Raw genomic sequence first — 22659 nt, 5'->3', positions numbered from 1 at the left:
TTACCTAAATATATACTTGATTAAAGGGGAAAGCACAAACTTGAGAACAATAGCAACAACAGAATAATACTAAAACAATGAATTTACATTCTACATGATTAAAAGGTTTTTAGGTAGATTTAATCTCCAGTCTACATCCCTGATAATAATAATGTTCATCAAATCAGCAACTTAATTATTTTGCATAACTTAATCTGTCAGATGTAAAACTGAGATTATCAGCAGAGCTGTGTTAATCAACAGGATATTGTTTTGGTGCTGATGGTCCTACACCATTAGGGGTTGCAGATTTCTGTTTAATATCTCTGTACTCTAGCTAATGTAACATTCATGCCATATTCACATAATAATAAGAAAAGTGCAAATTCAATCACTAACTCTTTTGAGAAGTTATTAGTGGAGCCATTTCAATCATTCAGGCTTCTAATGGACAGCTTTCCCTGAGGCCCTGCTCTAATTTTAGTCTAACGCTGGGAACAGAGGGATGGGATAAGAAATATAGAAAGAGGGGGGAAAGAGTTAGGACAAGGAGACTGAGGAAGTAGAATGGGTTCAAACAGAAGGTGGGGAACAAATGTCAAGTGAGCAAGGTTGCTCACCAAACCTACCTGCAGTGGAGACATTGACTGATGGACTGGGCTCGCTCAGCAAGTCCCCACGTCGAGATAGAAGTCGCAGCTCGTACACACAGTCCTGAGACCAGCATCCGCACACACACAAACACACACACACAGTGGGGAGGACAGAGGATGAAACCACACTTTGTCAACACCGGATTGTGCTTGCAATGCTAATGACGTTCATTTGAATTCATGTAGGCCTATACAGGAGAGAAAGAGGAAGGATGAAACAGACTGGAGGAGAAAAAAAAAAAGGCAACGCATGCAGATTGAAATATGACAGAAAAGTGATGACTGCCATGAAGTGTGTATAATTGAGAGTCTGAAAAAGTAAAACCACGGAAGGAAAGCTTAGATAAAAATCTCAAAGGCATTCAACAGGGAGCATGGACTGATTAGTCTCGCAGGGAGCAGCGTGTCTGGCGTGTTACCTTGTGCAGACCCGGAACCACTATCTCGCTACTGTTGGCACTGATGTCCTCGTCCAAATTAAACCACTCCCCTTGCTCGGTGCGGGATTGGAGAACAAAGCCAGTGACGGGAGGGTGCTGTGCTTCAGAAAGGGACCATTGCAGAACAACACCTGCTGAACTCCGATTAGCTGACAGCAATGCAGGGGGCTTTAGTTTATTTTTCCTTGGTGGAGGATCTGATGCAGAGAGAATGAGAAAGAGCTTCAGTCGATCAGCTTGATATGTTCTGGCGGAAAAATTTAATTACACCAGAGGAAATTGCTACAGCCACTGATGCTCAATCTTCAGAATGTGAGGGGAATAAGAGAGAGGTTGACATTAGTCTTTTGCAGTGTACCAAACAAGAAACACAGTCATCTTTATGCAGTTTGGTAAATTCAAGACTTTTTGATAAAACATATCCATCCATCCAATTTTATCTATCTAATTCCTAACTGAAACCACTGATATAGCATGCTTACTCCTTATTTTCAGGATTATCATATTATTATAATTAACTGCTGCCATGAATGTTTAACAAAGACAAACTAACGTGATCAGGTTGTTTGTTTCCCCTGAGTCTAGCCTTTATTTTATTTTTTTTGGCTCCCAACATAAATATCTTAAAAAATAAAAATCTAAATGTTATCTTTTTACTTCCTATCCAATGGATTTCACCTTCAAATTAATTTCCATGATCTCTCAGATGTCTCACAGATATATTTTCTCTGACTGGAATGAAAAAAATGTTTCTAGCAAGGAAAAGAAAAATCTGCATTTAACAACATTTCCACAGACTGCAACAGCCACAACTCCAGCCTTCACGAGTCTGAGGCACAGGACTAAACGGATTTTAATGTACTATCCATTCATCTATGAAGAAAAGAGTAGTGCCACTGGGTGTATAAACATTGCATTTTAATGTTGGTTTTTGCCCTAAGCTAAATTTTGATAATTTTTTGATGACACCAGAGAGCTGTAAATCACACAAAATACCTTTGAACATATGGGCCCAATGCTGGAAAAAAAAAAAAAAGTTAAACATGAAAAAGAGTGACAGGCATGCTGGCAGCTCTCTCTATTTATACTGCTCTGACAGTGCTTACATGCTAAGCTTTATATATGTTTTTATCTCCGTTTAGTGTCTTAGCATTATTTAGCGCAAGCTAATGGGGATATCGCTAGTTTAAAGTAAAAAAAAAAAACAACTTTATATTAGACAAAGATCACTTGAGTGAATACAAAATGTAATTTTAAAAAAAAGCTATCCAAACCTATGTGAAAAAGTAACCTATGAACAATGATCTGAAACACACCAGCAAGTCCACCTCTGAATTGTTCAAACAGACAAAACAAAGGTGAGCTAGTCAAAGTTTGGAATTAAATTCAAATGAGATGGTTTTGCATGACCTAAATCGGGCCTTTAATGCTTGAAAACCCTCTAGCGTGCCTGATTAAAACAATTCTACAAAGAAGAGTGGGCCAAAATTGCTCCCCAGCGATAAGAAGGTTATTAGATTTAGGGCCAACTTTTTTTCCACACACAGGCAGGTTTGCTTATTACCCCCTTAATAAATTATATCATCATTTAAAAACTGCATATATTATTCATTTAGTTGACCTTGTCTAACATTAATTTTTTTTTATTTGAAACGTGTAGCAAACATAAAAAAGAAAAATAAGAAATCGTGAAGAGAGGAAATCCTGTTTCACTGCACTGTATTTTGTTTCCAGTTTGTGTCACTACAGGAATACTTAAATGGGATCAAAGAATGCTATAAGAGTTGCAATGAGTGTGCAGACCTTTTGTTTTATGTGTTTATTTGGCATTTTAAGTCTGTATTTAAAAGTAGCAATAGTGAGATAAGAAACAACACATGTATGCGAACCAGTTAATCAATTTTCGGACCGAGCCTGAAATGTGAAAGACGTGAAAGATGAGATAAACCCATTAGGTTTCATCTTCTAGGCACCGAAAATCATGACTGAAAATGATGTTTAGGTTTGTGCTGGGGAATAGACCAACTGATGAAATAACTTACAGACTTCTTCAGTCACAAACAGAGATGGGCAGTAACGCGTTACTTGTAACGCGTTACTGTAATCTGATTACTTTTTTCAAGTAACGAGTAAAGTAAGGGATTACTATTGCAAAATCAGTAATTAGATTACCGTTACTTTCCCGTAGGAACGCTGCGTTACTGCGTTACTAAAACCGTGATTTTTTTGCGAGAATGTCTCATGACAGTGACGTAAGCAAGTGCGACGTTGGTGACAGCAGCTGTGTGCAGATCAACAATGGATAATATATCGAGTGCGGGAGAGAGTATGAGCGTGCAGCGTTTAAAGTGTGGAAGTACTGACCTTACTTTGAGTTTGATTCCATAAAAAGTGACAAAAACATTAGCGTCCATCGTGCGTGGGAAGAAAACTTCTTTTTACAGCGAAAAAAACCCCTAAACTTCCGAGCAAGCACCGAGTAGCTACGACGTGATGGGAAACTCACAGAGACACTCGCGCGGATTCTTCAACTGACCGCAGCACACCTGCACCAGGGTAACCCTCCGCCTACCCTGCTCCTGCTTTACAGGTGAAAATAGAGCAAAAGGACCGCTGAGTCTTTGACTTTATTTATTTTCTGCTGTGTTTTACTTGCATCTGTTTGAAAGAGTGAGTGAAAACACAAAAAATATTTTATTTTATGTGCTGGAATGTGTAGAAAATAGGTTTAAATGTTAAACTAATTTATTCAAGTCAGAGAATGTTGCATATAATTGTTTTGCTTGATGCATAAAGTTAAAAGATTAAAACTGATAAAACAAGTTAAAAAAAGAGACTTTTCCATTTGATTACATTTTGTATGATGGATTATGTAGAAAAAGTAGAATTGGGCTGAAAGATCTATCACTTTATCACCTCTTCAGGTTGTAAATCGTGTTTTTAAAAAGTAACTAAGTAACTAAGTAACTAAGTAATTAATTACTTTTGAAAATAAGTAATCAGTAAAGTAACGGGATTACTTTTTTGGGGGAGTAATCAGTAATTAGTTACTGATTACTTTTTTCAAGTAATTTGACCAACACTGGTCACAAAGTTAGTTGTACTGCAAGAACATTATTATTGTCACTGAGAGCTGACTCGTGTATTTATCACACAACAGCTAAAGTTTGCTTTTGGCCTTTGGGCAGAATTAACCTTAATTAGCTGCAGCTGAGAGTGAGGAGGAATACAAACATCTGATAATAGATGTGTTAGCTTTGGAGCTTTGGAGTGAATCAGACAGCAAATCTCCATTTTGTGCCAAAATAAGATCATCCTTTGAAATTGCAGCTCCGTAGACAGATTTAGATAAAACCAGGGGATGATACTGACCCAAAGTCCGTGTAGTGGCGATGTCACTGAAGGGGCCAGTTCCCATTTTATTCTGAGACAGGATACTGAACTGGTAGTCGGTGGAAGGAGACAGGCCTGTCACCTGCAGCCTAGTGCCAGAGGAGGGGGGCACAGGCACAGAGAACCAGTCCTGCTTCCCATCATCATCACTTGCTGAAATCTTTTTCACCCTGCAGAGGAGGCGAGACAAAGAGAAAAGGAGTGAGAACAAAAGAGGAGCAGGGAATTCTGGGAGTGTGATTTTATGAAACATGACAGAAAAGTAGGTTTCATTAAACATTCATATTCGTCATCAGCTCCAGAATGTGTGGCAGAGACGGCACTGATGTATCCTGTGAAATTGCACAGAGAGCTTGCAACTCCAATTATAGTGATTTTCATGTTTCTACCAGAGCTGAGGTTCTACACGTCTTTTCTCTACAGAGAAAATTACCTGACCTTAAGGCTAAAAAATACCCTATTCACCTATTCAAAAACAGCAGAAGAAATATTAATACCAGTTTCAGAAAAGCAGGTTTTTTTTGTTTTTAAATGATGACTTGGACTCCATCAGTGCTACTGGTAACATTAACATGGTTAAGCTGACTTTCTCTTTTGATATTCAAGTGTACAAAGAATTCAGTGCAGAGACCTTATTTTACTGTGTTCTGCAACAAGCAAATCACTTTTATTAGGAAAATTACAAGAGCAGAGACTTGTTTCATTTTCAAGAGGAATAAAAAGCTGCCCAAAGAGCTATAACACATATGCATGATTTTTAACATTTCTTCTGCTAGACGCAACAAAGTGCAACAAGAACATGTTTTTTTTTAAAAATCATTTGTGAACATAACTGAAACGTATGGTGATTAAAGTTTCAATAGGTATAACTTTCACATTATACCCAAATATCCTTATATGCTGAACTTCTTATAGTAAGACGATCATCCTCTTGCTTTTCTCACTGTAGTATTTTCATTTAACCTGTGGTCACGGCAACACATGCTGTGACCACAGGCTATCAAAGGAAGCTGCAGCCAAGACTCGGGAGGTTGTTTATCCTTCATGGCTGATCTATTTTAGTATTTTTGAAGTCGTTTAGATTTATTTATGTGCTCCTTACTGTAGCACTGACCCAGTTCCCTCTCAAGGATTAAGACAGCTCATCTCATGTTCATCTGATGTAGCACTCTCAGGTTACAGTGTGGTCTTTGAAGAACTTTTGTGTATCTCTGTACTAGTATTCTCTGACATAAAAAATACATAGTGATCTAAATATAGTTTATTATTTATTTCTTGAAATTAATTAGAAAATATACACTTCGTGTTCATGCTAAACTTTATTTTTAACAGTGCACACATAATTCTGGTTGTTTTTGACCAAGTTCCACCAATTTAAGATTCCTTTTATTCTCTCCACCACACCACAAGCATATCTAAAACAAAATCCATTCATCTATGATTCATCAGAACAAAAGTGCTGATTCACAGGAAAAGAAAGTAGGCAGATTATCCTCTCTTTTGTCAGTAACCTTGTATTGTAGCTAGCATGGCCACTGCATTATAAAGTAATGCTCTGTAGCAGCGTTTTTTTTTATTGAAGCTGCCAACAAGTGATAACAGATAAATGAACTCCTCATTCGGGAGATCAATAGAGTGATACCACTGCTGTCGATGGCTGCCATGGTTACTGCCCGAAAAGAAAGTGGGTGGCTTTACACCCACCAAACTGAAAATGTCTGTGCTGATCCTCCATCAAAGCCTGCCTCCCAGGATATGTTGGCCTGCTTCACCCCTGGAGACACGGACAGAGAGGTAGCCGCATGGGGACTGGTTCCTGTAATGGAGGGAATGGAGAGGTGTTGATGGAAATCGGCCAGCACTTCAACTACCTGGAGTTTAGAGGCCATCTCTCTCTGTACCACATTTATCCATCGGAGGCGGAGTGGAGGCACAGGCATCTGGCCTGTGCTGGGTGTAATAAAGGTTTACACAGGTATACAGAAAATAATTTGGGAAAGTAAAAACTAAAAATGTGCACAGCTCATGTAATCACTGTGTGGTTATGGTATTGTTAGACAGGACTCACCCAGAACAAATACGTGTGTACTGGTCTTTACTGAGGCTACACGATTAGAAGCGCTGCACTCCCACACCCCCTGGTGGTCCTTGGTCAAAGGCTGCAGCAGCAAAGAACCATCCGGTTCTACGGAGTAGGAAACGCTACGAGCCAGGCCGACCTATCAAAAACACCAAACCATTCACATGTGGAAGAAAACTCTCTGCGTTGGCATAATCAGATGTACCTATAGCATGAATGAAACATCTTATAACTTTCACAAATAGCTGGGACATATTAGGACAAACAAATTACAAATCAAACACAAGTCAAGAGTTAATTTAACTTGTGCAATTTAATATGCATTGCTGACCAGACATATTGGGAAATATATTTATTGATAAGCTTATTTATTGATTGATTGATTGATTTTGTTTGGGCTCCATTGAAAAATTGAATGTAGTCCTCTAGGTTTGAAAAGCTAATGCAGAACTGCCTTAAACCTGCAATTCTTCTAATAGCCACTGGGGGCCCTGTTTGTGAAAAGAGGTCTGATTGTACACCAATGACTGTAGAAACATCACATGATTCATTTATGATACTGTTGTTGTGTCCATTGAAGAGGTATTGTGGAGAGCCTTCAAACCCTGCAAACATGTTGCACCCCAACTCAACATGGACAATGCTGTGTATGCCGATTGTTTGATAAGTGGGCTAGAATAGCAAACAGAGCCACAACAGAGACCAGGAATGGAACAAAGGTCCAATTCACAGTGTCTGGTTTTCAAAAATTATGGCAGTAGCCAAAATGGTTAAGTGAAAACTTCAAATATCTGCTGGGTGAGTGTACTAAGGTTATACCCACATTATATACAGTCTACTGTCTATACTCCAAGTGACTGGATTTGAGATGTAATGACAAAGGATGTTAAACAGCAGATTTCTGCTAAATTTGAGTCGTAAAGTTTACAGCATGCATAGCAATTTTGTTATACAACCATCCGATTTTTGCCCTTATTTCTGTGAGTGTGGATATAAAGTCCTTTTTTTAAATTGAAAAGTAGGCAATTTCATAATAAAAAGTGGTGATAAAGTTGCTCTTTCAACTGCTGACTGGTCTCAATCTCTCGCAAGGAAAGACACTGATGCACTGATTTTGCTTCTGGCTGCACTCATCATCATTTCGTCTAGTTACTTCTTAGACTAGTCAAATGGCAGCAAGAGCATCTCTTATTTCTGTAATGCGACTTATTTTCAAGTGAACTGGAAAATCTGCGTAGGATATTATTATACAGGAGATGAGCTCAAATCCTTTAGATAACTAAGAAGATGGCATGTTAAGTGCCTACAGCACAACACATCATAGAGCTGTACAGCACTGTTTGCATCCATCCACACCTCCTTTATCCATGTTCTTAGATGAGGAGGAGGAGGATCAACTAGAAATGAATAAATTAGACCTCTGTCCTTTGGAAGCCTAAACAAAATTTTTGCCAACTGCAATCAAAACACACGCCTCCTACATGATACAGCTCCACCAGCTACTACTACCCACAAGCTAAGGTCAAGTACAGATTTATACGATGGGAGGGGTTAGGCAGTCACCCCTCAACGTGTTTTACTGGATACATTTATGTATACATCCCTAAGTGCAAGATGAGTCATCATGAGTCAAATGGATGCAGGGTGGAAGAGTGAAAAATATTGTCTTTACTCATTTAGAAAAGTACATCAGGAAAACAATAACTGGAAATGTATCTGTTTATATACACCCAGACTGCATCATATGTACTCTATGTCCTGTGCAAGCACTGACTCATGTGTCTGATTCTGATTTCTGAGTAAACAATATAAATTGAAGATCCATGTAAGCATTTGCACTGACATGAATAAAACAGGACAGCTTGCTTTTTAAATAAACCACAGTGGGTAATTTACCTTGCTCCAGGTCACTTTAATTGTTGGGTCCACATTTCCTTGACAGGGGATAAGCAGGGTTCTACCAGCCTCCACTTTATACTCTTTCTCCGGAGTGATGCTGAATGAAGGGGGATCCTGCGAATTGCCAAAACAATATAGCTGAATTAAGGAGTCCGCAGCAATCCCAACAATGGATTTTAAGACTGGATTACTGCCGCTTTGGACAAGATTATCTTAATAACAAAAGGATTAGCCACACAATTAACTCCCCAATAGTGCCACCATTGTAGTTACTCTGAGTTGACTTCTATTAATGTCAGAGGGCTCACGTCAGAGTAAAAAGGTCAATAAAATGTCGTTTCTCTTAAAGTTTTTAATTCGCTGTGACAGATACAGTTGTGGCTAATTAAAATTATCACAATTGACAGCTCAGTCATAAGAACAGGACAGATTCGGAGGCAGATTCGATGAGCTTTTAGGTCACATCTAAACCACAAAGGCGGTATTTGTGGTGCGTGAAATGTAATCTGTCTTGTGTACATCATTACAGTGGCTTCATGTGATACACAGCATCCCTGTGGTGAGAGACCCAGGTGGCCTGGACTGCACACTAACCTGTAGAATTACACTAGTTGGTCCAGATGTGCCCATAGTGCCATAGCTGTTGTACGGAGTACACCTGTACATGCCCGCTGCATCATCGTTGACAGTTGCCATGAACAAAGAACCATCTGGTGCTAAGGTCCATCCTGGATACTGAGAGAAATGCACAATTTGTATACACCTCTCACAGTAAGAGGTTAAAAGGAACTAGCAAACACAATTTTGAATAATACACCAAGTAAATGTAAAAAACATATTTTAAACAGGAAGTAGGCAGAATGCTCAAAGAGCTAAATGGCAGGAAATCCGTAACCAAGCAAGCAAAATATGCGCTTTTCAGATATGTATGAATGATTCACTGTATAGTAAGTACAGTTTTTGATATTTGTAGTCCCTGCTACACAGATTCCATCCAAATGGCACCGTTTTTGCAAGAAGAGATTTACAATAAATGTTAAAAGATGTGATTTTTGTCTGATTAGAAAAGATTTTTTATTTTTTTATTTTTCTCAGTCAGGTCAGTCAAAACACACATAACAGAAATGGCCTGCAAAGCTTTCAAGCATTTGCTTTTAAAACCGTAAATTTTCAGTCATTTTTTTGTTCCATTAAGTCACAGCTGGAAGGCTTGTGTTTAGCTTTGACTGTGCAAAAGGTTGCCACTCAGTATAATGAAGTCAAAATTGCTATCATGCCCCCCCTCCCAGAATGAGGCAGTAAGAAAGTATTACTGTGGGTATGAGAGCTTGTGACGTCCATGGTAGAATTGGAATAATTGGCAGAATAACAGCCTGACTCTAGCGCCTGTGTCCCACACTGCAGGAATCTAACGCATTTCCTGTGGTGCATCTCATCTGCTGACATGTCCACAGCTCAGACATAAAGCACTGAGGAGGGGGTCAGCTCACTGTGTAAAGATGAGGGGGGAAAGGAAGCGGGTGGCTGTTTTGCACACAAAACTAAGGGAATGATTTAATTTTAAAAGCTGCTTCCCAAGGTCTTACATTGTAAAAGAAATAAATATAGATATAAATAGATATAGGCATATATATTACACCCAGCATATATATATATAAAATAAAAATAAAAAACACCCAGCACGCCCCTGCGGGCGGTTTATCCTTCAAGCTCGGGTCCTCTACCAGAGGCCTGGGAGCTTGAGGGTCCTGCGCAGTATCTTAGCTGTTCCCAGGACTGCGCTCTTCTGGACAGAGATCTCCGATGTTGTTCCCGGGATCTGCTGGAGCCACTCGCCTAGCTTGGGAGTCACCGCACCTAGTGCTCCGATTACCACGGGGACCACCGTTACCTTCACCCTCCACATCCTCTCGAGCTCTTCTCTGAGCCCTTGGTATTTCTCCAGCTTCTCGTGTTCCATCTTCCTGATATTGCTGTCATTCGGAACCGCTACATCGATCACTACGGCCGTCTTCTTCTGTTTGTCTACCACCACTATGTCCGGTTGGTTAGCCACCACCATTTTGTCCGTCTGTATCTGGAAGTCCCACAGGATCTTAGCTCGGTCATTCTCCACCACCCTTGGGGGCATCTCCCATTTTGACCTCGGGGCTTCCAGGTTATACTCCGCACAGATGTTCCTGTACACTATGCCGGCCACTTGGTTATGGCGTTCCATGTATGCCTTGCCTGCTAGCATCTTGCACCCTGCTGTTATGTGCTGGATTGTCTCTGGGGCATCTTTACACAGCCTGCACCTGGGGTCTTGCCTGGTGTGATAGACCCCAGCCTCTATGGATCTTGTACTCAGAGCTTGTTCTTGTGCTGCCATGATTAGTGCCTCTGTGCTGTCTTTCAGTCCAGCTTTGTCCAGCCACTGGTAGGATTTCTGGATATCAGCCACCTCCTCTATCTGCCGGTGGTACATACTGTGCAGGGGCCTGTCCTTCCATGATGGTTCCTCGTCTCCCTCCTCTTTCTTGGGTTTCTGCTGCCTGAGGTATTCACTGAGCACTCGGTCAGTTGGGGCCATCTTCTCAATGTATTCTTGGATGTTCGTTGTCTCATCCTGGACTGTGGTGCTGACACTCACCAGTCCCCGGCCCCCTTCCTTCCGCTTAGCGTGCAGCCTCAGGGTGCTGGACTTAGGGTGAAACCCTCCATGCATGGTAAGGAGTTTTCTTGTCTTTATGTCAGTGGCTTCTATCTCCTCCTTTGGCTAACTTATTATACCAGCTGGGTACCTGATCGCAGGCAGGGCGTAGGTGCTGATAGCTCGGATCTTGTTCTTACCATTCAGCTGACTCCTCAGGACTTGCATGACACTCTGTGGGTACTTGGTGGTTGCAGCTTTCCTAGCGGCCTCTTCATGGTTCCCATTCGCCTACGGGATCCCCAGGTACTTGTAACTGTCCTCTATGTCTGGTTACTGGACCCTGTTCAGGGAGGTTGCTATGGTCTGCCCTCAGATCCACTAGCCACTGAGCATTGCCGTTATGGGTTGCGTCCTTCTCCCATATGCTTTTCCAGTATTGCTCCGTCTCCAGCCTTGGTGGTGCTGTTCTCTTATTTTTCCCTTGCCACTGAGAGTACACCTTTGCTGGTTTCTGCGGAGAACAGCTGGTTTATTCTCCTGCCTTCTATCTCTCTGGTGTACCTCCTCAAGCAGCAGGCCAAGGCTGTGAGTCTTTGCTTGGCAGTTTCCATGGCCTCAGGTATGGACAGCTTGCTGTATTTTTTATGCACCTTCTTTGTCGCACCTTTCTGCAACTCCGTTAGTTGGCTAACCTCCCTCCGTGCTACTTTGATGTTGCCCTCTAGCCTGATTCTCCATGGAGGGTACTGCTCCTTGTGGCTGTTCTACTTATAGCCAAGCATCTCACTGATCACTGCTGCCGTATTGTAGATCAGCTTGTTAGTGTTGGTAATCGTGGTTGTAGGTATTGTCCGTAGTGCTGCATTAACATCATCTAGCAGACCTTCTGAGGGTACTTCACGTAATCTTGGTAACCGGCTACGGGGGATCCAGGTTTCAAGCTTGGCCATGATCCTATTTTTCAGGTCAGTTCCTCTCGCACTCAACAATCCTTCTCCTATCGCACTTGGGGCTATGTACCCAATCTCGGGTGGGGGTGATGATATCTCCCCCCTGACCGGGCGTCCTGATTCCCCCTTGCCGTAGCATTTGTGTTGTACCTCGTCAATCTCTAGCTGTGAGAGCAGTCCCTTCTTTCGAATGTTGGAACACTTTTCGCCGTCATTGTGGATGTTGGGTATCGAAGAATCCATAGGTCCCTCATCCTATTCATGTAGCCCCTTCCGCCGGGGTTACTTGCGTAGTAGCATTCCAACAACGCCCTGTTTTCGTCTCTTGCCCACCGATGCCTTCTTGTTCCAGTAGCCCACTTTTCGTCAGGGTACCCTGGTTCCTCAACACCTGACGCGGACCTTGTTGATCCGGGCGGCGTCCGAGCCGGCATGCCTTCATATTTATCTGTCTCGCTCATGTCTGCAGTAGGCTTGCTTAGCATAAGGGGTCTAGCCTTAGGACCCTTACTGGATACAGACGCCCCAGGCAGGAATCGAACTTGCGATCCTCTGTATTGTTCGATACATATGCGTACCGAACCGAAAGCACTGTATCCTGTATCGAACGGTTCAATATCGATACGAGTATTGTTGCACCACCTCATATATATATATATATATATATATATATATATATATATATATATATATATATATATGTATGTGTATATATATGTGTATATATATATATATATATATATATATATATATATGTGTATATATATATATATATATATATATATATATATATGTATGTGTATATATATATGTGTATATATATATATATGTATGTGTGTATATATATATATATATATATATATATATATATATATATATATATATATATATATATATATGTATGTATGTATGTATGTATGTATGTATGTATGTATGTATGTATGTATGTATGTATGTGTGTGTGTGTGTGCAACTATTTTTTTTTTTAAAGAAAGGACAAAGCTACTCCCCTCCCCCATCTGTAATGGTTCCTACACCCATTTATCCAATGAGATGAAATGAGCAGTAGATTGAAGTGAAAGCAGAAGAATAATAGAAAAAGATGGGAGTACACGGGGCAGTAAGGAATGCCTTAAGGATGGCTTTCATAGCTTTTAAGACTGAAAAAAGTCTGCCACTCTATTAAAATGTATGTGATTGCATGGCCTTAGACCTAGGAAACAGAACATATTTTGATGCGTCAGCACAGGAAATGTGAATTTATAATGTTTAAATAACTACATAAATAGTAAATAAATATAGTAAATGCTCAAAGCTATCGAGTCATAAAGCTCACAGCAATGTTGGACAAATTGTGCATTCTGTACTAATAGAAAACAGCCAGTGATTCCTTGTGAGTATCATAAATCAATAGTCTAGTGTTGGGTGCACAGAACAGGGGATAGCATTTTTTTAAGGACACAGCAAAGGCTGATTATTAAGGAAAATGTGCGGTTATGTGGAAATTATTATTCTTATTACCAAAGACAGGTCGACTGGTTCTCCGTCCTTCATCCAATCCACACGGAGCAGCGGGGGCTGAGCTACCATTGGGCAGGAAACCACACCATCCATACCTGTGGGGAGGTATGTTTCCTGGGGCATTTTTAGTGCCTGGGCTGGGTCTGAGAACAGTTATATAGATAAAACATTATTTATTTTTGTAATAGTTAAGCATTCAAATACTTTACTGTGTCAACACTGAGGAAAACTGCACATACCACTGCAGAGGAACTGTGCCATGATCCATAACTTATTTTGAAAAACAATTGTTTTGTTGTAGTGCATTTTCTGCAAGTCTGTGTATTCAGTATAAGAAGTTTGCAGTTGACTGAGTGCCTGACAGAATAATATATTTCACAGGCAAGAGCAAAATGTTAATAGGGAACTGTTTACAAAACCTTAAAGAAGCCTCACAAATAAAAAATACAATAAGCGGAAAAAACAAGACAAAAATTGGGGTTTCAAGGGAATGTATGGTCTAGTTTTCTACATCAGTTCTAGGAACTGTGCATTTTTTCATTACAGTTTATTTCAGAACTAATTCTACTGCTGACAGCAGTGCAATAAAACACCATATTTAATGTCTCTGGAATCTTATTTTCATCTTTTTGATTTAATTTATATAGATTTCCTTAATAAACACTAGTTATCAGTCTCATCCAGGAACTTTGTAATTTCCACTGTACCTCTGTTGAAAGAAGGTACGGATATCCTTTGCCGCTTGGCATTAAAGTTATCAGTTACTTTCACTTTCCTACTGTCTTTTATATATTTTTTCTGAGATCACTGTTTCAATATATAAAATATGACTGGGGCTTTCTTAGTGGTAATTAAACTAATCAGGACATGTTTTTTTATGACTTAGTGCTTAAAATGAAGCTTAAAATATTGTTTGTGACTGTCCATCACAGTGTTTGTCTACCTTACGATGCTACAATGTTTCTAAAGTGAAGACTGCCACTCCACATGAAGGGAATACATGCGACATATGAAAGAAAGCTCAGACTAATTGACCCTTTGTCATCAGCAACCCACAGTAAGCAAAACATGTCAGATATGTAGTAAATCCTAATTGGCATTGGCAGATAAATCCATCATATATGTACTCACACTAATCATGTTATGGTTTCCTAAATATTCTATTCACCAGTTTAGTTATAATTTTGTTTTTATCTTTGTCAGGACCATGGACTAAACATATCTTGCCCATGGGCAAGTAAAACCTAATTTCGATACATATTTGTATTTTAAAGACTATCAAAGATACTAGATAAAAATAGAAATATGTTTTCAAAAATACATATATCATCTCCACTCCAGAAACATAACAGAAGTATACACACTGTAAAACCTCTATATGTACATGTACCCTTCATTCAATAAGGAGACCACCCTTTCAATATATAAACTATATAAAATATATGACACGGCTGGTTTCTTAGAATCCACTTTCTTTTTTGCCTCTAAAGAAAAAATAATAATCTAGACATTTTCAAGGCATAGGGGAGCTTGGTTCTTGCCTTAATGGACTTAGATGAAAAGGAGGATTGTGCAAAGGCTGAGTTTCTTTACTCTATATTCACACAGCACAGTTGATCCTAAAGCTTTGGTTATCTGTGCTGAGGAAAGTTGTTCAGAAGTTATCAGTGCTGAAAATGCAGCATAGTGAACTAAAACAAGATGAACAAGTCAAAGTTTATTTGTACTGTGATGCAAATGGACTCTGGTTCTTTCTGGATGACCAAGCTACTCAACGCCTGACTTACATACAGGTGTGTCAGCTTCCTCTGCTATGTGTGTTAGCCTCCTGCCATCTGTGATGCCAACACTTGATGGATTTCTGTCAGCACCATCCACTGAAACACTATCTAATGTGTCATGCTCACACCCCATAGAAGTACATCTTTGATAATATTTTTTGCATCTTTGTGTGTTTTAATGGTTTGAGGGTTACTGGGAATGACCTGATTATTCTAGGTGACCAAGGTTTTAAAATCCAGAAATGTTACATAGGCAGTCCATGTGGACTCTTACCTTGCTATTGAAGTTGTTTCTAAAATTAATCAATGCCAAATTACTGCCAGATTTCACAAGTTTTCATGCAATTTAGGCCCTCAAACAGGCAATTATTTTGTCGAAATAATATTAAACTGAGCAGATACAATGGGGCCTTTACACTGTGAGTGCTCAGGCCTTAATGACAATAATATTCATAATAATAGAGACAATAATGAAAAGAAATGAAATTTGAAGGAAATTACAAATAGTCTTTTAAGGACTCATAGTGGCTCTGTGATTGGATGAAAACTGGACAACTTTTATGCTGTACTGCAGAGGTTACTAAGCAAACATTGAAGCACTTTCTCTAACAGACTGATTCAGCTCCCCTGCCACAAGGACAGACACGGAAAATTGTTTCATACTTGATACAATATCTCTATAATGCAACACATCTGTCTAGCAGACAGTCATCTGTACCCTGATGTTTAATTAATTTCAGCTTAGTTAAAACAGACACTTGTGAGCCAATTAATGCTTTACTATTAATTGCTTTACCACTTTTGTAGCCATTTGAAATGTTGTTTCTGCTGGAGTTACTGAAATATTTTACTTGCTATATAGTACATTAATTAGTGTATGTTTAACTTATTTAAGATGTTGTGTGTTGTAGCTAAAAAGAATTGACCAATCTGGGATAAATGAAGTACACAGTAAATATTTCTTCTTATGACATCTTATTATATATTAGCCACAGACCACACACAAACGTACGCATCACTGTGAGGATGGCAGAGGCAGTTGGCGGCATGAGCAGGCCATTGGTTGGCACACAGGTGTAGTTGCCAGAGTCCTCTGGGATCAGCCTGGAGATAAGTAGAGTCCCATCTACCATGATCTTCACTCGTGACTTTAGAGACCTTGAGAAAAACATCAGTATGAGAGCAAACCAGCTACTTTAGAATAAGAGGGAAATATTCTCTAGCACATTTTCAGAACATCAAAAGTGTAGGAGGGGTTTTTTTTTGTTATTATTAATATTGTTATTCACTGTTCTGTGCAGATGGAGGTTAAGGACATTTCATTTTATTTCAGTTAGAGTGAGAGGCAGTGTGCCCACTCATGTTATACATCCTTATATTTAAAGAGAAAGGAAAAAAAAGACAAACAAACAAATCCATCTAACAGGCTTGTGACTTTGGTGTTATGTTTAAGGGACCACCTTCAGCCACATTCACATTCACGTACTATAAGAAACTTGGATATTTCTTAGCACTACTGTTTTCCTCTTGCATTGAAGAAAAATAGCCAGTGCCACTGAATATTTTAGTTGTTTCAGTTTCATGTTAACAGAGAATCAATCGAAAAATGTGATATGGGTCACTGTCAGTGACCGCAAAGATTTATCGCCAATGCTGAAGGCCTACAGAGCTTTTCAAGCTCTTTTAACTCAATTATGAGGCTTTACGGCGCATTTACTGTATCAGTCAGTTGCAGCGGGGGCCAGCTTCTTTAGCAAACAAATCTCTATCAAACCCTCGGTATGTTAACTGCCTCAGGAACAGGCAGACACACAGAGGACAACCTGCAGAATAAAACTGGAGATGGTAAGAAGTTGTTTTTTACCATCTTACAGGACAAAATAAAACAAGAGGTCAAAGGTTTATTGGACGTACATTTCTTTATCGTCAATTTTATTCAGCAGCACTAGTGTCAAAACTAAAATATGCCATCAACTATGGAATGAATTGCTATGGAAAATAGACATATAGAGAATGTAGCCACATATTTACATTTCCTTATATTCGTTTTTTCCCAGGTTAAAAGTGTCAGCTTTAGTTTATCCAGTACATTATAATTAAATACCTGTAATCACCTAATAAAATTACCATTTGCTTCAGCTCTACTTTTTTTAAGCAGTAATTAGCAACTAATTGCAAGCTAACATGCTGAACTAATAAGGCAAGGATAATACCTGCAACAGCATGTTGGCATTATTGGTGTAGACAGAAAGCCATGCATGTGTTAGGGTATAGCACAAAAGTGCTACTGTGCCCAAGGCTTCAGCACTAAACTACCTTCTCACTTTTTGTATCATATTTCGCTAGCATGGGTATAATTTTTCAGGGAGTTACTGATTCCCCTTGTGGTAAAAATAAATAAATAAATCAATAAAGTGGAAAAAACAAAAAAACAAAAAGGTTTTCCTAAGGTGATTTACTTATGAAAAATGATAGATGTACAGGGCTCATTCAAAAAAATAAATTGTTTGCTTTTTGTTTGTTTGTTTTTTCATACATGGAATAATTAGCATTTTTAATTAGCAGTTTCTATTCTAATAACTCAACAAACACATTTAATATCCACGTTACTCTTGCTCTCTTAAGCTAATACTGCCCTGTTTGGCATCAATAACTTGTAGGTATTTTTGCACAATTATCCACCAGGCTCTTGTAAAATTTTCTGCCACTGCCACATGTAGATTTCAGTCAACTGTATTATGATAGAGGGCTTTTTTCATGTACAGCCCATTTAAATCCTCCTACAATGTAAAACAAACATAGCCAGCTCTATTTGTGACATCATTTCTGCTGAACGGCAACAAGATGATAACGTAGCTTTTAACCTGACTAGGCCTTTTCATAACTCTTCATCACTTCTCTTGCAGCCATTCCTTGGCTGATTTGCTTATTTGATGGGAACCATTATACCATCAAAGGGTACCCTTCAGGTTCAGTTTTAAACTACTTAATAAATTCATAATATCTTACACAGCAAAGATAATAACTGCTCATAACTGGGACTCAGAGACTCCCCAGTCCACAGCGACCCCAAATCATGACACTACACACAAATGTCCATAAGTGACATGCTCATCACATCACATTTGTGATGGTCACAGCATTTGTGACTTGACAAATCGACATTTGAGTTACCAGTCTGGAACACAGCAACCCAAAAAGCCAGGCATAAGAGTCTTGGTTTTGGCCTAATGTTACTTTTAGGCAGCCAAGTCTTTTCCTTGCACATCTCATCTGCAGGTCAGCACATGTACTTTGAGACGAACAGTAGCAAGAGTTTCCTGTAGGTCCTGGAATAAAGTCCAGGGGGTTCTTGGAGACTTCTTTTTCCATCAAACACTTTACTCTTGGGCTAAATTTGCTGGGGCAGCCATTCTTGTACAAAATCTTTTTAAGTCCCTTGCCAGACTCATAGGCACCCAAAACTTTTTTTCTGATTCCCTTACAGAGTTCTTTAGATCTTGACATGAGAGGACACACTTCAATAGCAAAGAAAACACCAGACTCTTGATGTCATACTTTTTAAATAAGACAGGTTCCAGCTCTCACTTCTAAAGAGTGTCCAATCATTGGCACCCAATCTGGAACACCTGATCCGAAATTTATGGATCTGAAGGTGTTACAGCTGTACGACTTTACTTTACTTACTGTTTCCACATGAATGACTTTACTTTTTGTAATTAATGCTGTGAACATGAAATAATTAGTTTGAGAATAGTGTCTTTCTTAAAAGGTACAAAGGTCAAAATACACTGAAAATATGACAAATTCAAAGGGATGTGTTGATTTTTTTTATTTTTTTTTTGCCATGATTGCATCTTAAACCCAAACAACAGCATGAAATCTGAGTGTAAATGGAGAAATGAATATAGGAAATCTATTTTGGCACTGTCAAAAAGCACCTCACTATTTTTAACAAAGAAATGAAAAAAAAGGCTTATTTCCCACCATTAGTCATAGATAATCAGAATAATCCTCATACGCTCTACTCAGCTGTTAACAGCAATATATATCAGGTCCAAAAAGCCTCTCTGAATCTCCCCCCCACCAATCGAGATCTGGTTGAGTATTAACCTGAGTATAATGAACAGTAATACCTGTTTTAGAGAAATGCTCAAGGGGAGAAGTAATGCAAATTAAGCCCCCAACCTGCTCAACTGACCCTATCCCAGCCACTGTTTTTTAAGAGACTGTTCAATTGTCTGGTGCATGATATGCTGGCAATCATGAGCCATTCCCTGCTCACTCCATCTTCTCTCTGGCACAAAACAGAGCTTTTATGAAACCTCTCATAGAGAAAAGCTCATTTGGCGCTTTGCAGTTTTCAGGGCAATATCTTTTTTCTTCTTTTAAAGTGACACGACTGATGCTACTGCAACATCAGAATTTCTTCTCTTTTCTATTTTTATTTTATTTCTGTATTTTTCTTTGTGTTTGGAGACTACAACATAATGTTATCTTTTATTGTCCTTTACATAATTTGGGGGTAAAAAAATAAGTTAAAAACCATGAGATAAATGAAGTATTTTGGCCTATTTTTTGTCTTATAACATTGTGGTGAAATTGCACATTTACAAACACACAAAATATGCTGTTTCCAGTATTTACAAACTAATAACCTTCTGCATCTAACACCTGCCGAGATACATTTCTGATTCCACTGATTCATTATCTATCAGCTAACTTTTAACTTCATACCTTTTGACCAGCTGATACTAGAAAGAGAATTGGAGACTGAGGACAGTGCAGTGCAATATATGTTTTTTCCCTACTTTTAATCACTGTGCTCATTAATATTTAATGCCCAGTGCATATGAGGCATTAATTCATAAGAAAATAAACACTGATTTAGAAAACTTCAATGTGATACAATGTTGTTTTTCATATCAGCTAATGGGTGTTACCCTGTTGTCTACACCTGGACAAACATAGACAAGCCACACTAGTTAAGAAGAACTGCAGGTAAAATATGAAAACAGAGGCTCGTCTCTGACTTAAAATCCTTCGCACAAAATGTCAAGCCCCAAACAAGTAACCTCAGCGTGTGTGTGTGTTTCTTTTTTTCCTTATTTAAATTTCACATCTGAAGTAGCAAAAAAAAAAAAAATCCACCTTCTATCATCTCAGGAATATTTCTGGTGCACAGCTCACCCTCTCTCCTAGGCATATACCGAAGGAATAAAGCATTCTTTCATCACTAGCAGACTTGATTACTGCAAAGCGCTTTCAATTCTGGGCCAGCAAAGAAACCTTTTAGTTGTGAGTTCTTTAACGTGGCCCTTAGATCACCACAGGACTGTAAAAACAGTTTGTGCAGTCAATGTTACCTCAGAGTGAAAAGAAATCACTCAGTGCTCATTTTCGTTAATTCAGGTCTGTCTAGATGTTTCACTTGTATCTAGAAAACAACAAGTCAAGTCAGGTGCTTATATACTTATTCAACAGTATGTGGGGACATGTGATTGGTCCATGATGAATTCTGAAGCATGACAACAACTGCAAATGCATAGCCTGAAAGACTATCTCCAGCTAGAAAAGGTGCCCTGAAGTAACTTGACAAATAAAAGCAATTCATGGTGTTATTTTTAAAAGCATTTCTTATTTTTGGCACTAAAAAGCTTGAGCACAGTGATGTGCATATTCTGGCAGACAAACCACAGATCACCTTAGACACTCCCACGGGACACTAAATACTCAGTTTTTATGAATAACAAAAAAAACCCTACAGGCTGTATTGGGTGTATTTTTCCTTGGTGCTGTTGCAGTTTTATAACAATTTTACATTTGCCTGGGAAATTTGTTGCTATTTTAGTGCATGCAAACATTAGCTATTAAACTCAAAGAAACCATACTATGTATTGCATTTACTATGCATTATATGCAGCATCAATGAGGGTTTCATAATAAAGTGATCTTTGCATGAATGTATCCATGTTTCCAGATCAACAGAACGTATGGATCCACGTTTACCTGACATTTTTGAACTTGAGTGACAGGGGGTTTGAGTGCCTTATAAATAATTGAATGATAAAACATATAAAATTGATGACATCTTGCTGTAAATTTCATGAGCACATTTTGTGATCTCATGTATCCCTTTATTTAATGCAGAGTCTGAAGACTCGCCCTCATTCACCAAAATGTCAGTATATACCAACACGTACAAGATCTGCGCCTGTTTAATAAAGACACTCTGCAGACTGCATGTTAGTTATTGTCATGAAAGTATTCAATGAACTGACACAAGTAGATGTCAGACATACTTTTAAGGAATGTTCTGGATTTGTTAAACCCACAGAATTGGGCTTTTGTGTGCTATAATGCCTATTACTAAGATATACTATAGGAGGAGGTGAGGTTAAGCTTCTGGTAAATTTTCAATACAGTCACTATAAAGTAAATCTCATCTCTTGTACAACCTGCCCAACATGTTGGGTTCTTTTTCCTTTTTTAAAAAAAATTTAAATTAAAGATTTAATGTGACAAATCTCAGTAATCCGCTTTTTGTGATTTTCCTTTTTTTATGATGCAAAAGATAATGAAGGCAATCTTGAACAAAAAGCACAAAATTCGATTTACGTAACAACCACTAAGCTTTTCCAACATTCTCGGAAAAAAAAGAAAAGAAAAAAGGATAATAATCAAAATGGTAGTTCACTCACTCTATGTGATAGACATTTTCTCCACCTTTTTCCCACACGTATGTCATGTTGGGGGGATCTGCCACTGCCTGGCACTGGAGATGTGCATCTTGGGACATATTCAGAGAGGTGTTTTTGGGAGGTATGACAATGACAGGCGGACCTGGAGATGCAGGATACAAAAAGGCTGAGTGCAGGGTATAATAATAAAGATTTCCTTTTTTTTTGTCTCTATAGTTATTAAATAAATAACCTAAAAATCTAAGAAACAGTGTCAGTTTGGCAGAGGACACAAAAAATTAATAAATTACACAAGTACAATTCCTTTGTATCTAGATGAATAAATTCACCTCATACAAATAACAGTTTTAACAGATTTCTCTTTCTCAATACTCATCCTCACAATATGTCCCTTATCTACACTAGGTGTCGTATTCTCCTTTTACTTTAATGACTATTTTGCCAAAAAAAAACTGAATTGGAAGGACCTCTTAGGAAAGAGCTGCAATATAATCAAATAATGATAAAAGACTCAAATAGATTGTTGCATCTATTCTAGTATATTGCATTCTCTTTTAATTAAATTATACTTACTGTAACCTTCACTATCTTACACCTTTTTTATGATGCAACAAAAGACAGTATATT

The 22659-nt window shown here is 38.7% G+C and overlaps 1 protein-coding gene across 1 annotated transcript in view; it reads right to left on the bottom strand.

Moving 5' to 3' along the window:
* igsf9a (immunoglobulin superfamily, member 9a) overlaps window positions 1-22659 on the bottom strand; it is a 67469-nt gene that overhangs the window by 13147 nt on the left and 31663 nt on the right. The window contains exons 7-16 of the mRNA XM_085413541.1: window positions 22033-22174; window positions 16344-16489; window positions 13551-13693; window positions 9039-9179; window positions 8442-8558; window positions 6534-6684; window positions 6170-6281; window positions 4445-4635; window positions 1052-1269; window positions 609-693 (exon numbers count right to left, since the gene is read on the bottom strand). Of these exons, the coding sequence (XP_085269667.1) occupies window positions 609-693; window positions 1052-1269; window positions 4445-4635; window positions 6170-6281; window positions 6534-6684; window positions 8442-8558; window positions 9039-9179; window positions 13551-13693; window positions 16344-16489; window positions 22033-22174 (1446 nt within the window). The remainder of the gene's footprint in view (window positions 1-608; window positions 694-1051; window positions 1270-4444; window positions 4636-6169; window positions 6282-6533; window positions 6685-8441; window positions 8559-9038; window positions 9180-13550; window positions 13694-16343; window positions 16490-22032; window positions 22175-22659) is intronic.

Source organism: Rhamphochromis longiceps, linkage group LG7, assembly GCF_057381845.1.
Source record: "Rhamphochromis longiceps isolate RC_006_pf linkage group LG7, R_longiceps_female_GT1.1, whole genome shotgun sequence".
Taxonomy (NCBI): domain Eukaryota; kingdom Metazoa; phylum Chordata; class Actinopteri; order Cichliformes; family Cichlidae; genus Rhamphochromis; species Rhamphochromis longiceps.
The sequence above is the reverse complement of the archived record's forward strand: the minus strand, read 5'-3'. Positions and strand labels throughout refer to the sequence as shown.